Here is a 17,555-nt window from a genome sequence, read left to right as displayed (position 1 = left end):
CAAGAATAATAAAAATGGAAGCAGAAGGACCAACCCCCCACCACTGCCCTCCCCACCTTCCAATGGCTCTTTAGCTAAATGCACAATGTGGTGTGATACTGTGCAGGAAAACTGCTAGTTTAACCCTTGACCCACTGGAGCAGTCTGCAATTGGCATTCATGTCGAACCTTCTGGCGACAAATTTGCTTCGATTCTTACTCCTTCTTGCTATTCAGTGTCTCCTGCTGAAAAATTTACATGTGGATTTTGGTTGAGGACTAAATTGGGCTTGGTTGTTAAGCTGCACAGTCTAATAACTTGCAGATATTCTCTGTTTGGATGCAAATTGAGTGAGGTACTTGCGTTGGGGATGGAGGGAAGAGGTTGTAGACACCTGTCAAAGAGCAAATAGGGTGCTAAGAAAAGAAAAATATGAACTGAACATTGAAAGACATCTCTCGAATTAAAACTCGAGATTGCAGTTACTTATTAATCTTTTATTAGTCAAGTTGCTGCATTTTGTTGGGAAAAATTTCGACATATGCTGGTTGTTGCTGCCACCTTTTGGATTCTTTGCAGTACTACCTTGTTACAATATTGCATTATAAAGCTGTAGTGTATTTACTGCTACATTACTGACATGTTCCTGCCTATAGTAATCCTACATTTCAAAAGTACTTCATTGACTGTAAAGGCCTACAGGATGTCCTGAGTCATAAAAGGCACTATAATATTCCATGTTCGAAGCCCTTCAATCAGGTTCCTGCCCCTGCCACAGTACCGAAACAGCTCTTACCAAAATCACTAATGATCTCCTATGTAACAAAGGTAGACTTTCCCTCTTCCTCCTTCTTGGCCTGCCTGCAGTCTTTCACATGTTTGACCGCACCATCTTCCTCCACTGTCGTCCAGCTGGATGGGACTGCTGTCACCTGGTTCCATTCTTATCCATCTAATCGTAGCCAGAGAATCACTCGCAGTGGATACTCTTCCTGTTCCCGCACCGCTACCTCTGGTGTCCCCCAAGGATCTATCTCCTATTTCTCATCTACATGATGCCCCTCAGCAACATCATCCGAAAGCACACCGTTAGTTCTCACATGTACGCTGACGACACTCAACCACTACCAAACGCATCTTCCCCTCCCCTCCCCATCAGCATTCCGAAGGGATCGTTCCCTCTGTGACACCCTGGTCCACTCCTCCATTACCCCCACCACCTCGTCCCCTTCCCACGGCACCTTCCCATGCAATTGCAGGAGGTGTAATACCTGCCCATCTACCTCCTCTCTCCTCACTATCCAAGGCCCTAAACACGCCTTTTAGGTGAAGCAGTGATTTACTTGTACTTCTTTCAATTTAGTATACTGTATTCGCTGCTCACAATGCGGTTTCCTCTACACTGGGGAGACCAAACGCGGATTGGGTGACTGCTTTGCGGAACACTTCCATTCAGTCCGAAAGCATGACCCCGAGCTTCCGGTTGCTGGCTATTTCAACCCCCCTCACCCCCTGCTCTCATGCCCAAATCTCTTTCCTGGGATTGCTGCAGTGTTCCAGTGAACATCAACGCAAGCTCGAGGAACAGCATCTCATCTACCGATTAGGCACACTACAGCCTGCCGGACTGAACATTGAGTACAATAATTTCAGAGCATGACAGGCCCCCCATTTTACTTCTATTTTTCGTTAAAAAAAAATTTTCATTTTTATTTGTTTATTTTATTTTCGTTTGTTTCTTCTGTGCCTACCCACTGTTTTTTTTCATGTTTGTGCTTGGGGCCAGGCTGCTCGGTTTTGTGTCCATTAACATCCTCTCTGTACTAATGCTTTGTCTTTCAGCACACCATTAACATACCGTTTGCCTTTACTTCATGACCTTCTGGTCAGTTATTCTCTGTGACTAGATTAGATTAGAGATACAGCACTGAAACAGGCCCTTCGGCCCACCGAGACTGTGCCGAACATCAACCACCCATTTATACTAATCCTACACTAATCCCAAATTCATACCAAACATCCCCACCTGTCCCTATATTTCCCTACCACCTACCTACACTAGTGACAATTTATAATGGCCAATTTACCTATCAACCTGCAAGTCTTTTGGCTTGTGGGAGGAAACCGGAGCACCCGGAGAAAACCCTTGTCCTATCAACACTTTCTCTTTTGTTATCTCCCCACCCCTGCTTTATTTGCTTAAAACCTATTACATTTCTAACCTTTGCCAGTTCTAATGAAGGTCACTGACCTGAAGCGTTATCTCTGCTTCTGTCTCCACAGATGCTGCCAGACCTGCTGAGTATTTCCAGCATTTCTTGTTTTTATTACACTCAGCTCTACCTCACCATCACATCTCTCAACTCCTGCACTGCTGCTAACGTATCAGATTGCTTATCCAACATCCAGTACTGGAAGAGCAGCAATTTCCTCCAATTAAATATTGGAAAGAGTGAAGCCATTGTTTTCGATCCCCGCTGCAAACTCCCATTTCCTAGCTACCAACTCCATCCATCTCCCTGGCAACAGTTTGAGATTAAGCCAGTCTGTTCGCAAACTTGGTGTCACATTTGACCCCGAGATGAGCTTCCGACTTCATACTTGTGCCATCATTAAGACCACCTATTTCCACCTCCATAACATCGCCTGACTTTGCCTCTCAGCTCATCTGCTCCTGAAACCCTTATTCATGCCTTCGTTACCTCTAGGCTTGACTACTCCTAGCTGGTCTCCCACGTTCTACTCTCCGTAAACTTGAGGGCATCCTCTGCTGCCCACTTCTTAACTCGTACCAAGTCCTGTTCACCTATCACCCTTGTGCTCGTTGATGTACATTTGCTCCCAGTCAAGCAGTGTCTTGATTTTAAAATTTTCCTCCCTTGTCTTCAAATGCCTCCATGGCCTCCCCCCTCCCTATCTCTGTAACCTCCTCCAGCCCCACACCCTCCAAGATATCTGCGCTTCTCTAATTATGGCCTCTTCTGCATCCCTGATTATAATCACTCCAGTATTGGCAAGCAACACCTTCAATTGCCTAGGTCTCAAGCTCTGGAATACCCTCCCTACACCGCTCCACCTCACTTTCCTCCTTTTAAGACACTGCTTAAAACCTCCCTCTTTGACCAAGCTTTTGGTCATCTGACCGAACATAATTTTATGTGGCTTGGTGTCATACTTTGTTTATAATGCTGCTGTGAAGTGCCTTGGGATGTTTATTATGTTAAAGGCACTATTTATGTAGTTGTTGTAGAAATGAAAGTCTTTTTCCTTTAACATTGCAGACAAAATCACAAACATAATAGTAGCTTTCCATTCATTTCTCATCCATGGCGCTTTTTATTTAGAAAAGAAGGGTTTCTAACTCTGCTGCTCTTACAAGCTGCTCCCCCAGTGGCCTCTGTATCCCTGAGCTTGCAGGGACCTAGCTGCACGCTGCTGCATCTCAACCATTGTTGAAGCAGTCTGGCCCAGCTGACTTGCTGGCACCCTGGTGGATATTGGTTGAAGGGGTGGTGAAGGAGCTGAAGGACTAACATCCTGAGCGACAGCAACATGTAATGTTCCCATTGCATCACTGCCATTCTTATGGGGCTGAGTCTCTCTCTTTCACTGTTCTGCAGGTCAGCAGACTTTAGAAGATGAATATCTCCTTGAAAACCCCTATCTATTCAGTTCATCAATCTGTAAAAGGTGGATACCTGTTTCTCCAAGGTGGAGCCCAGAGCCTGTATGGAAGGAATGTAGGAAAAGGAGTAGGCCATTCTGTCCCTTGAGCCTGTTCTGAAGTTATCTGAGTTTCCATCAAATCTGCCAAAGCTGGTAAACCTGGCCCACATCAGAGATGTATTAGTTAAAATGTTCATGTGTATTGTTGTAATAGTGACACTGATTCTTTTTCCTTTTTGTACAGCTACAGCTTAAAAAAATCATGGGATGCATTTAAACAGTGATTTCATGATTAGCAGAGCATCTAGAACACAAATGAAAGCAGGCACAGCTCATGTAATGTAATGAAGTTGTTTGCAATTTGTATATGAGTTATTCACTATTTATACACCTGCTGGACAAGTGAATCCCAGCCCCATCATTATTAATTCAGTTTTGTCTAATGCCTCCTCCTCAACTATGTTGGGTATACTGTTAACTGCACATCGTACATCAATCTAGCAATGTCTGATGTGATCAACTTCTCTCCATTCATCTGATCTCAGTTTGTCCAATAAGCTGATGACTGGAAGTTGTGCTGCAAGCCTAAGCAGTAGAAATTCATAATGATCCCTTCTGCTCTTTCTGTTTGATCACTGCAGTCAACGATTAGAAATCCGAGCTGAGGTGGCAAATGCTTTCTTGTCCAAATTTCAACTAAATGCAGATGAATTGAATATTCTCCGAGGTCCAAGAGAGGGACCAATCACAGAGGTAATCCACATATCATTAGCTTCCTATTTTGTAGCAGAAGCACTGCATTGCCCTTACAAAATTGTGGCCCATAATTTTTCATATGCTTTTAGGACTTCTTCAAAGCACTTGGAAAAGTGAAGTTAATTCACAATGATGTTAAGATTCTGTTACGAACAAACCAGCAAACTGCAGGGTAAGGAGTATCTTTAACTGTTCCTCTACAGGAATGTTCTAATTTGCAACTGCTGTAACTTTTATAGTAAAGTATAGGTTGAGTTGAGGAAGCAAAGGAAACAATATTCGACTATTACATCTCTCTTGGCATTGTTCAAATGTAACCTTGGGTATAAGCTTTGGAGAAGAGTGTTTGGTAGGGGAACAAAGCACACGGACGATGAGTAGAAGAGCTGAGTCGCAAAGTGACCGAGGAGCTGGGTAACAGAGCAGTCCGATGGGAACTGAAATAAGACTCAAAGCCTGATCTGAAACGGGAATGAAATGCTATCCATTTCCTGTGAGGTAACAATTAACAGCAGGAAATTCCAGGGCCCAGGATGGCCATGGAAAAGCAAATTCAGAGTGTAAGGCTGGCAGAGGAGCTAGTGGGGATCAGGCTGAGGGAAAGTATTCCTGGAGCTTGAAGTGGGAATTGAATCTTAGGTTGAGGCCCAGGGAACAGTACACAAGTGATAAAGATGTGGCTACTTAGGATATCATCACAACAGTTTTTTTTGAAAAAGGAATATGAGCCTCCTGCCAATGTCTGGCCTCACTGGTTAGGCTTATACCTCATTTCTCATTTCATTATTTAACAATCAGCAAAATAGGGTAATTTAGAGAATCTTCAGAGCCAAGTTTAATCCTCTCCTGGCTCAGTGTTCAGGGGGTTACTGAATCGAGATCAGAAAACCTGGCCATTTTTTCATTCCATAACATAGGATGTTAAGGCTATTGCTAAAATAGGTTTACTCATCACAGGCTGGAAATTGAACCCTGGAACCTCCTATTCCCTATCTTCCAGTTACTCACTGGATAAATTCATTGCTCCAGGCCACTGAAAATTTTAATCAGATTAACCCAATTTTTAACACAATTATCAAACAATTACTGTAGTTGAATTTTCAATAACTTTGAAGTAAAGATTATTAGAGCCCTTCACTTTTAAGTAAAAAATTGTGAAAGACCATTGACATTTCCAAAGATTTATTCTTGGATTTTCCCAAGATTTAAATTCCATCAGCATAGAGTCTATCTGTACTTAGAGGCTAGGTCAATCAGAAAATTGCTGGTTGCTTGAGGTTTTTGTGCAGGTTGCTGGAAAGTTTGAAAAGGTACATTGCATTGTTTGTCGGGCACACTTGTAAACACAGCTTGCTGATTAACCAGACAGAATATACTTTACTTACCAACCTAATCATTTTACAAAGCGATGAACATGTTGCATGTAAGTATACCACCTTGTCATGCAATATTGTGTCTGTATTGTAGTGGTTAATCTTCAGTAATCGGGAAAATAAGTACACAGTAATAGTAAGTGCTGCAGAATAATAAATTACATTCTCTGTTGTTTTAAAGTTTGGAAATTATGGAACAGATGGCACTCCTCCAAGAGACATCTTATGAAAAACTTTACAGATGGGCGCAAGGTATGTCACCAATCCAGCAAGTTTCTGCTGTAAAATCAAATCTGAGCTCAGCGATCAAATTCCCTTGAATGGAGCTGCGTCATTTACCTTGGTGACTCTCAATGACTATAACCTGTGAACACAAACTCACAAACATGTGAGTTTGCCTGAGGCTAGATGCCACATTTACACTTTTCGTAAAGTCAACTTTATAGAGCTCCCATAGTAGTCCCACCATAAAACATTACTTTGATTACTTTGTTGAGGTCAATTCATAGAACAGAAATTCTACAACGTATGTTATCAGTCGGGATTTGAATCTTGATGGGCCTTAGGTGCGCTCTGACTTTTCCCCTCCTTTCCTGAAAATGGTAACTGCTGCTTAGGTTATGGTTTTGTGGGTGACAACAGCACTCCAAATACATCACGGAAGTAGCCATTCTTCTCGTCATAGTCAAATCAGTGAATGGTGGCATGTTACAAGTCTGCCTGATTCTGTCATCCTCAATTATGTACAAAGGTAGGGTTTCTGGGTAGTGATCAGGAACTAGAACCCTGCTGGTTTTATTCCCTGCACACAGCCATAGAACCCTGCTGTCACCCCAGTTGAGATTAGCTAATTCAGTACAGGTGCAAAGCTCAAAGCTGGATTTTTTTTCATCTGCATGGCTTAGTAGCACAAAAGATACTATTGAGCCCCTAGTAGAGCAGCTGACTTCTGAATTTAATTAGAATTCTTGGTTCCCGTTGAAATGAGGATTATTCTTATGCTGTTGAATGCATGGAGTACAATGTTGTTGGCAGTTTTGGGCTTCTGAAAAGCATCCCTATGTAAATTAATCTCTTTGACATCACCAGTTGGATAATGAATGTACAAGTGCTGCATCTAGTACTCAGAAAATGAAGGCAATAACACTGCTGAAGGTAGACTATTATCCACTCACCTTGACTCCTAAAGATGCACACTTTCTCCATTTAGTCAGTCGAGTTCTTGGCTTGATAATTACATGCAATTAGTGTTGAAGCAAGGAAATGACAAAGATGGCTGGGCATGCTGATGTAAGAGCAGGAATTCTCAAGAATGATTAGCCTCACTCATCAAGAGTAATTTCAATGTTCTACAAAGCCTCTGTCTTCCCATAATAAGTTAGGTTGCAGAGGAGCCTAGAATCAGAGTAGAGTACAAAGGAATGCACATCAGTGAGTGAATGAAAATCATCATCTGCATCCCAAATTCTACTTGCTTCAGCATCAGAGAGATGTGGCCAGCCTGTCTGCCACATCTTGTGATCAGATACCATTCGAAAGGATAAAGCCAGAGTTTCAAGTTAATTCTAGGACAAAAATAGCTGGAGAAGCTGTGTCATGACATTCTGTATTTTTTCAACAAGTTTGTATCGAACTCCCCAGTGGGGAGTATACTGAAACTGGGCAGTATAAACCAGGAAACTCCTAGGTTTCATCCCTTGTCTGTGCTGAGTTAACTGATCTCAGCTGGGGCAGCTCCAACTTGTGGTGGAGACTAGAATTAGGGGCTATATATATAAGATAGTCATTGATAAATCCAGTTGGACATTCAGGAGAAACTTATTTACCTAGGGAGTGGTTAGAATGTAGAACTCACTACTGCAAGGAGTAGTTGACTCAAATAACTAAGATACATTTAAGAGGAAGCTAGATAAACACATGAAGGAGAAAGGTATAGAAGGATATGTTGATGGAGTTAGAGGAAGAAGGGTGGGCGGAGGCTAGTGGGGAGCATAAATACTGGCATGGACCTGTTAGGCTGAATGTCCTGTTTCTGTGCTATAAACACTATGACCACCTCCAGGCGCTTACCCATTGTCTCTCGAGACAAGGAGGCCAAAGAAGAAGAATACTATGAAAAGATTTTGATTTTTTTTATTCTTTGCAGTTGAATGCAGAACCCTGACTCAGGAATCTTGTGATATTTCTCCAGCACAGACTCGAGCTATGGAGGCTCTGCAAGACAGGCTTGTGCTCTACAAGTTAGTACTGCTTTTTGTAATTAACCCTAGTCTAAAATCACAATTTTATTCTTAACTAAGGTTTTTGAAACATACAACAAATATCCTATTACTGCCTGAATTTTTTTCTTTAAACTGAATATATTTTTTGCTCCTTCAGTGGTAAATGTACTGTAAGACTTGCACCTCGTTCTGAGCCGTACAGTTTAATAATGTCTTAGCTTTTGATCCAATGTCTAAGCATGAGCTTAGATGGTTTATCTATTACTCCTTCCCCTCAATCCTTCTCTTTCTCACCCTCTCTTTTTTCCATCAAATCTACTGTTTCTTGTGCATATCCAAAATTTCAGTTGTGGAGGATTCCTTGAGCATTTTCAAAATATGGATTTGTGAATCAAAAATTATGTACTCGAGAAATACAGGTTGATTCTCTAGCCTTGAGCATTCATGTATAAAGACGGTTTTATATTCAAAGCAAAGGTTATGTTTAAGGAAGATGAAAGTGCCTTTTTTGAGTTTGAAGCTGGAGCATGTGTGTCTGTCTGTGTCCTTTGCACAGTGGCGCAGTGGTTAGCACCGCAGCCTCACAGCTCCAGCGACCCGGGTTCGATTCCGGGTACTGCCTGTGTGGAGTTTGCAAGTTCTCCCTGTGTCTGCGTGGGTTTTCTCCGGGTGCTCCGGTTTCCTCCCACAAGCCAAAAGACTTGCAGGTTGATAGGTAAATTGGCCATTATAAATTGTCACTAGTATAGGTAGGTGGTAGGGAAATATAGGGACAGGTGGGGATGTTTGGTAGGAATATGGGATTAGTGTAGGATTAGTATAAATGGGTGGTTGATGTTCGGCACAGACTCGGTGGGCCGAAGGGCCTGTTTCAGTGCTGTATCTCTAATCTAATCTAAAATTGCTGACCTTTGCAATGATAAAAGTGTTAATTTATGTCAAATCCATTTCACAGTCTCTGAAGGTTCATATTAGTCTAGGTAGTGTCTCTGTTTTGGGAGAGGTAGAGAAGAGAGAAATTACATTTTGAAGTGAACTATTAGAACAATCAATTCCTAAGTAAAATACAAATTATAAATGTTATTTCCTTGCATGCAGGTATAAGATGTAGCTGGAAAAATATACTTTGTTTAAAAAAAAAAGTCTTAAGCCGTATATTGTAGCTAATCTTTCAAAAAGGAAATTCAGTTTTGTTTTCATCTTTGCCGAGGGCATTTAGTTCAACTACTTCAACCTGTAGTCTCATCTTCATTAATGTAACCTAAAGGTCACATGTAATGAGGTTAGATTAGATTAGATTAGATTAGAGATACAGCACTGAAACAGGCCCTTCGGCCCACCGAGTCTGTGCCGAACATCAACCACCCATCTATACTAATCCTACACTAATCCCATATTCCTACCAAACATCCCCACCTGTCCCTATATTTCCCTACCACCTACCTATACTAGTGACAATTTATAATGGCCAATTTACCTATCAACCTGCAAGTCTTTTGGCTTGTGGGAGGAAACCGAAGTTGCATTTATTCTTTCTGACTGTGCACTATGCCCTGATTGTGAATTGGGATCTAGGTTCAGGTGGCCAGGAGCATACAACCACATTTATCCCAACTAACCGTCATAGAAAATGGCAGCCCCTGTGGAGTGCGAACATGTGAACAACGAAAGACAGGAAAAGACTGTCTGGTCCACCAAGTTTGTCCCACAGATTGGAGTATTGGAGTGTCATCTGTTTTTAATATTTTTACAAATATCCTCTTTGTTTACCTGCTTTTATACTCATTTGGCAGGGGTCAGAATTAATTGCTGAAGGACTTTGAGATTCACACCCTTGTACTGACTTCAGTAGGGCCATGAAAGGGAGGTACAATTGGCCTCAGTTCCTTTTACCTAAGGAATGATGGAAACAAAGGACCCATTGGATATCGCACATGCATAGACAAGGTTGGTCTCGGTGATGATGTCCTCCAGGGTAAAATAAGCTGACAATACTATGTTAGGGCTCATACAATGTGCACTGGTGAGGTAGTGTAGTGGTTATGCTACTGGATTAGCACCCCAGAGGCTGCAAGTTGAAATATCACCATAGAAAGTTGTGAAATTTAATTCAATAAACATGAGAATGTATGGCAGTGATCAAGAAGAAGAAAATCATGAAAGCTGCCAGATTGTTGTAAAAACTCAATTAGTTTGCTAATTCAGGGAAGGGAACCTACCATTCTACCCAGTCTGACCTACATGTGACTCCCACATTACAGGATTGACTTTTTAATTTAAAGATGCTTGGAACCATTTCTAAAATGTACTTGTGCAAAAACTGTAAAAATATGGAAGACTTACGATTTGTAAAATGACTGACCTCCTATTGTCATAAGACTTAGGTAGAATAGAATCGGGGAAGATCATTTGAACCTTAACATCTTGCTGAAATTCAGGCCCCATCACTATTTTGAAAACTTTGTCCAGTCTTTTGATTATTGTTTCCCAGTTTAAGCTTTAAAGCAGGTGAAGAGTTTATTTTGGGCAGCCAGCTGCAAATCTTCTTCCTGGGAATTGGTTCTGCATTTCATGTGGAGTGGCCATGTACAGACTCCATGGTGAATGGAAGAAACCGTACGTGTAAATTATGTGTTATGGAAGTTGGTCCAGATTTAGCATTATCAATCGAACTTGTGAATTGTCACATCTTCGATTACTTTTGTACCTAAGGGAGTATAGTTAAACATTCTGTAATCAAGTAAAATTTGCAGTGTTGACTTTCTGCCACTGTTTATTGGTTACTTCTAATAAGCCTCATTTGTAATTTTTAGCTTAAGCCATATCTGGAGCAAACCTTTGGAAATAGGGATAATTTTGTGAGGTGAGGTCCTTAGCATGGAATATGGATTAGAGCCAGAGCTATAACACTGTGAAGCCAATTCTGAGATTCATGCTTCCATACACCTCCACACTGGGTGCTGATTTTGGCAAAATATATATCATTAGATTAGATGTAGTACAGATAGTAGTAGCACTGGGAATGATTCGAGTTAATTAACTGAGTATCACATACGAAGCAAAAAAGTGTACTGGCCTAAATCTGCTACTTTGCTTAGTGTCTTGATGCCCGTGTACTGAATAAACCGAGTAACTAAACTAGTTTAAATGACCAAAGCGGGAATTTTGTGCTGATGGCAGGGTCTCAACGTCAGGGGAAACCGACACCGAGATCCCGTATTGCCTCCTTTCCAGAAGGCTTGCCAGATTTAGTGCCAGTCAAGCACATAAGTGAAAAGTGGCAGGCCTTCCATAGAATTTAGGACAGCTTCACTGGAAGTCCCATCCTTGGAGAGCTGCTGGGACAATTATAGGCCGGCAGCTGCAGTGCCACTGCAGAGGCGGTGGCTGCTGCTGGAGATGACTGTCCCTGGATGCCAAGGATCATTGCTGGACCCAGGCCTAGGTAGGTCAGGGTGGGAAGGGTCTTGCGGTGTGGCGGTCATTGAGGAGGAGGGGGAGGGGGATTGGCAGCAAGGGCAGGATGCTGGTCCTCAGTGGACCCCCCCCTGATGTCGGGTCCCTCGTTCAGGCACTGACCACCCCCCTCCCTGCACCCCTGGAGCCGGGAAGCAGCCCACATGGTTTCTTGTACTGTGCTCCCTGTGTGGCAACAGGGCCACCCACCGCACGGGTAATTGCAGCTGCGGCGGGAGGAAGCCCTTTATTAGGGTTAGTTGCCCAGTTAAGGGCCTCAATTGGCGGCGGGGCAGGATGGCCGCTCACAAGCCTTCCCGAGCTGGACTAAATTTCAATGGAGACAGGATGGTGTTGGGAACCCTGCCCCCCCATCACCACCATCCCACTTGATTTTATGCTCTCCCCGCCTCCAATCCCGCTGCGGGGGAGAGCATAAAATGCCACCCCAAATCTCAACCTGGTTACAGGTAATTTTTATAAGAATTAGCCAGTTATTCTTGTAGGGAAATCAATAGTCTATTTGTTTGTTTCTAATAAAGAGCATGTCTGAGATAGCTTTTGAAGGAGTTTGCAACAAGACTTAGATTAATATGCATTGATAGAAATCATGTGCATTATGCAGGATAGAGAAGTACTTAGTTGAAACTTTATACCTGACAGCATTCACTGTAACAGTGCACTTCTAGGTAGGGCAGTAAGGACATGAGTATACTGTAGCTTAAATGAACAGAATATAGATTTCCTTTGACTGAATGTGATCATCATAGTCACTCCTTGTTTGGGTAGCAGCAGTAATACTATTGACTATACCTTAGTTGCAATGCAACATTAGCTTAGTGACCTTATCTGGTGATTAGCAGTGCTGTGCACTTTATTTTGATGGGGGTTGATTATTAAAAGGAATTTTGAAACCTTCACTTGTCCCCTCCCCAAATAAGCATGCACAGAACTTCTTTGTGAAGTACAATATTGATTTTGACTCTGGAATTACTTGCAAGTGTCATACACACCATAATCATAGAAATATATTATAGTGAGTGTCTTTATATCTGTTCTGTACTTAACATCTGAAAGCCTTAATCCACTTATCAGAGAATCGTACTATACAGAAAGAGGCCATTTGGTTCATCATGAATGTGCCGGCTCTTTGAAAAAGCTATCCAATTAGTCCACCCACCTTCTCTTTCCCAAAGCCCCTGTGAATATCTCCTTTTGAAGTATTTGTCCAATTCCCTTTAGAAAGTTATTATTGAATCTACTTCCACCACCCTTTTATGCAGTTCATTTTGGATCATAACATTTCATTGCATTAAAAAACATCTCCTTGTCTTTCTTCTGGTTCTTTGGTCAATTACCTTAAATCTTTGTCCTCTGATTACCAACCCTCCTGCCAGTGGAAACAGTTTCTCCCTATGTAGTCTTATCAAAACCCTCCATAATTTTGAATGCCGCTGTTAAATCTCCCCTTACCCTCCTCTGCATTAGGGAGAATAATCCCAGCTTATCTAGTCTCTACATATAACTGAAGTTCCTCATCCCTTGTACCATTCCAGTAATTCTCCTCTGCACCTTCTCCAAGCCCTTGACATCCTTCCTAAAGTGTGGTGCCCTGAATTGAGCACAGTACTCCAGCTTTTAGCAGATGTTCTTTGCTTTTGTACTCTATCCCTTTATTTATAAAGCCATGGATCACATATGATTTTTTGTCAGCCTTACTAAGTTGTCCAACCACCTTTAAAGATTTGTGTATGTACAACCTCAGGTGTCTCTGTTCCTTTAAGATTGTACCGTTTAGTTTATATTGCTACTCCTTATTCTGCAAAATGCATCACTTCACACTTCTCTGCTTTGAATTTCATCTGCCATTGGTCATACTGCATTCGCAATAAAGTGGATGAATTAATCGCGCAAATAGATGCAAGTGGGTACGATATAGTCAAAATTACGGAGACATGGCTGCAGGGTGACTAGGGATGGGAAATGAACATCCAGGGGTATTCAGTATTTAGGAAGGACAGACAAAAAGTAAAAGGCGGTAGAGTTGCATTGGTTAAAGAGGAAATTAACGCAATAGTGAGGAAGGATATTAGCTCTGACAATGTGGAATCTGTATGGGTAGAGCTGAGAAACACTAAGGGGCGAAAAACGTTAGTGAGGGTTGTCATAGAGTCATTGAGAGATACAGCACCGGAACAGGCCCTTCGGCCCACCGAGTCCACGTCGACCATCAACCGCTCACTTATACTAATCCTACATTAATCCCATTTTCCCTCTCACATCCCCACCTTCCCTCAATTCTCCTACCACCTACCTACACTAAGGGCAATTTTTTTTTTTACAATGGCCAATTTACCTATCAACCCGCAAGTCTTTGGCATGTGGGAGAAAACCAGAGTACCCAGAGGAAACCCACGCAGTCACAGGGAGAACTTGCAAACTCCGCACAGGCAGTACCCAGAACTGAACCCGGGTCGCTGGAGCTGTGAGGCTGCGGTGCTAACCACTGTGCCGCCGCGGTTGTTTACAGACCCCCAAACTGCAGTGGTGATGTTGGGAAAGGCATTAAACAGGAAATTAGAGACGCATGCGATAAAGGAACATCTGTAATTATGGGTGATTTTAATCTGCATATTGATTGGGCAAATCAAATTAGTTACAATACTGTAGAGGAGGAATTCATGGAGTGTATACGGGGTGGTTTTCTGGACCAATACATTGAGGAACCAACTAGAGAACTGGCCATCTGAGACTGGATATTTTTGTAATGAGAGAGGAATAATTGACAATCTAGTTGTGCGAGACCTCTTGGGGATGAGCGACCATAATATGATAGAATTCTTCAATAAGATGGGGAGTGACATAGTTGATTCTGAGACTAGGGTCCTGAATCTTAATAAAGGAAACTATGAAGGTATGAGGCACGAGTTGGCTATGATGGATTGGGAAACGTTACTTAAAGGGATGATGGTGGATAGGCAATGGCAAACATTCAAAGAGTGCATGGATGAACTGCAACAATTGTTTATTCCTGTCAGGCGCAAAAGTAAAATGGGAAAGGTAGCCAAACCTGGCTTATAAGGGAAATTAGAGAAAGCATTTAATCCAAGGAAGAGGCATACAAATTTGCCAGAAAAAACAACAGACCTGAGGATTGGGAGCAGTTTAGAATTCAGCAAAGGAGGACCAAGGGATTGATTAAGAAGGGGAAAATAGAGTATGAGAGTAAGCTTGGGGGGATGGTGGGGGGGACATAAAAACTGACTGTAAAAGTTTCTGTAGGTATGTGAAGAGAAAAAGATTGGTGAAGACAAATGTAGGTCCCTTACAGTCAGAAACAGGGGAATTTATTATGGGGAACAAAGAAATGGCTGACCAACTAAATGCATACTTTGGTTCTGTCTTCACAAAGGAGGACACAAATATCATACCAGAAATGTTGGGGAACACAGGCTTTAGTGAGAGAGAGGAACTGAAGGAAATCAGTATTAGTAGAGAAATGGGGTTGGGGAAATTGATGGGATTGAAGGCCGATAAATCCCTATGGCCTGGTAATCTACATCCCAGAGTACTTAAGGCAGTGGCCCTAGAAATATTGGATGCATTGGTGGTCATCTTCTAAGATCCTAAAGACTCTGGAACAGTTCCTACAGATTGGAGGGTAGCTAATGTAACCCCACTATTTAAAAAGGGAGGTAGAGAGAAAACAGTGAACTATAGACCAGTCAGCCTGACATCAGTAGTGGGGAAAATTCTAGAGTCCATTATCAAAGATATTATAGCAGAGCACTTGGAGAACAGTGGTGGAATCGGACAGAGTCAGCATGGATTTACGAAAGGGAAATCATGTTTGACAAATCTACTAGACTTCTTCAAGGATGTAACTAGAACAAAGAACAGCACAGGAACAGGCCATTCGGCCCTCCAAGCCTGCGCCGATCTTGATGCCTGCCTAAACTAACACCTTCTGCACTTCTGGGGCCCATATCCCTCTATTCCCTTCCTATTCATATATTTGTCAAGATGTCTCTTAAACGTCGCTATCGTATCTGCTTCCACCACCTCCCCGGCAGCAAGTTCCAGGCACTCACCACCCTCTGTGTAAAAAACTTGCCTCGCACATCCCCTCTAAACTTTGCCCCTCGCACCTTAAACCTATGTCCCCTAGTAACTGACTCTTCCGCCCTGGGAAAAAGCTTCTGACTATCCACTCTGTCCATGCCGCTCATAACTTTGTAAACCTCTATCATGTCGCCCCTCCACCTCCGTCGTTCCAGTGAAAACAATCCAAGTTTTTCCAACCTCTCCTCATAGCTAATGCCCTCCAGACCAGGCAACCTCCTGGTAAACCTCCTCTGTACCCTCTCCAAAGCCCCCACGTCCTTCTGATAGTGCGGCAACCAGAATTGCACGCAATATTCTAAGTGTGGCCGAACTAAGGTTCTGTACAGCTGCAGCATGACTTGCCAATTTTTATACTCTATGCCCCGACCGATGAAGGCAAGCATGCCGTATGCTTTCTTGACTACCTTATCCACCTGCGTTGCCACTTTCAGTGACCTGTGGACCTGTACGCCCAGATCTCTCTGCCTGTCAATACCCTGAAGGGTTCTGCCATTTACTGTATACCTCCCACCTGCATTAGACCTTCCAAAATGCATTACCTCACATTTGTCCGGATTAAACTCCATCTGCCATTTCTCCGCCCAAGTCTCCAACCGATCTATATCCTGCTGTATCCTCTGACAATCCTCATCACTATCCGCAACTCCACCAACCTTTGTGTCGTCCGCAAACTTACTAATCAGACCAGCTACATTTTCCTCCAAATCATTTATATAGACTACAAACAGCAAAGGTCCCAGCACTGATCCCTGCAGAACTAGTAGAGTTGATGAGGAACAGCCAGTGGATGTGGTTTATTTGGACTTTCAGAAGGCTTTTGACAAAATCCCACATAAGAGATTAGCGTGTAAAATTAAAGTGCATGGGTTTGGGGGTAGTGTATTGCGACGAATAGAAAATTGGTTGGCAGACAGGAAACAAAGAGTAGGAATAAACGGGTCTTTTTCCGAATGGCAGGCAGTGACTAGTGGGGTACCGCAGGGATCGGTGCTAGGACCCCAGCTATTCACAATATATATTAATGATTTAGATGAGGGGACTAAATGTAATATCTCCATATTTGCAGATGCCATAAAACTGGGTGGGAGGGTGAGTTGTGAGGAGGATGCAGAGAGGCTTCAGAGTGATTTTGACAAGTTGAGTGAGTGGGCAAATGTATGGCAGATGCAGTATAATGTGGATAAATGTGAGGTTATCCACTTTGGTAGCAAAAACAGGAAGGCAGATTATTTCTGAATGGCTATAAACTGAGAGAGGGGAATATGCAACGAGACCTGGGTGTTCTCATACATAAGTCGCTGAAGGTAAGCATGCAGGTGCAATAGGCGGTAAAAAAGGCAAATGGTATGTTGGTCTTCATAGCGAAAGGATTCGAGTACAGGAGCAGGGATGTCTTGCTGCAATTATACAGGGCGTTGGTGAGGCCACACCTGGAATATTGTGTGCAGTTTTGGTCTCCTTATCTGAGGAAGGATATTCTTGCTATAGAAGGAGTGCAGCGAAGGTTTATCAGACTGATTCCTAGGATGGCAGGACTGACGTATGAGGAGAGATTGAGTCGGTTAGGATTATATTCGCTGGAGTTCAGAAGAGTGAGGGGGGATCTCATAGAAACTTATAAAATTCTAACAGGACTTGACAGGGTAAATGCAGGAAGGATGTTTCCGATGATGGGGGAGTCCAAAACCAGGCGTCATAGTCTAAGTATATGGGGTAAACCTTTCAGGACTGAGATGAGGAGAAATTACTTCACCCAGAGAGTGGTGAGCCTGTGGAATTCGCTACCACAGAAAGCAGTTGAGGCCAAAACATTGAATGTTTTCAAGAAGGGGTTAGGTAAAGCTCTTGGGGTGAAAGGGATCAAAGGATATGGGGGGAAAGCAGGAACAGGCTACTGAGTTGGATGATCAGCCATGATCATAGTGAATGGTGGAGCAGGCTCGAAGGGCCAAATGGCCTACTCCTGCTCCTATTTTC

General features: G+C 42.7%; 1 protein-coding gene across 1 annotated transcript in view; it reads left to right on the top strand.

Annotated features, from left to right (window-relative positions):
• The window catches only part of cog6 (component of oligomeric golgi complex 6), a 124,512-nt gene that overhangs the window by 66,325 nt on the left and 40,632 nt on the right, over positions 1–17,555 (top strand). The window contains exons 5-8 of the mRNA XM_068033439.1: positions 4,288–4,399; positions 4,492–4,574; positions 5,957–6,027; positions 7,922–8,015. Coding sequence (XP_067889540.1) covers positions 4,288–4,399; positions 4,492–4,574; positions 5,957–6,027; positions 7,922–8,015 — 360 coding nt within the window. The remainder of the gene's footprint in view (positions 1–4,287; positions 4,400–4,491; positions 4,575–5,956; positions 6,028–7,921; positions 8,016–17,555) is intronic.

The sequence above is a fragment of the Heterodontus francisci genome, chromosome 6, assembly GCF_036365525.1.
Source record: "Heterodontus francisci isolate sHetFra1 chromosome 6, sHetFra1.hap1, whole genome shotgun sequence".
In the NCBI taxonomy this organism is placed as follows: Eukaryota; Metazoa; Chordata; class Chondrichthyes; order Heterodontiformes; family Heterodontidae; genus Heterodontus; species Heterodontus francisci.
Note: the sequence above shows the minus strand (reverse complement) of the source record. Positions and strands in the feature narration are given on the sequence as shown.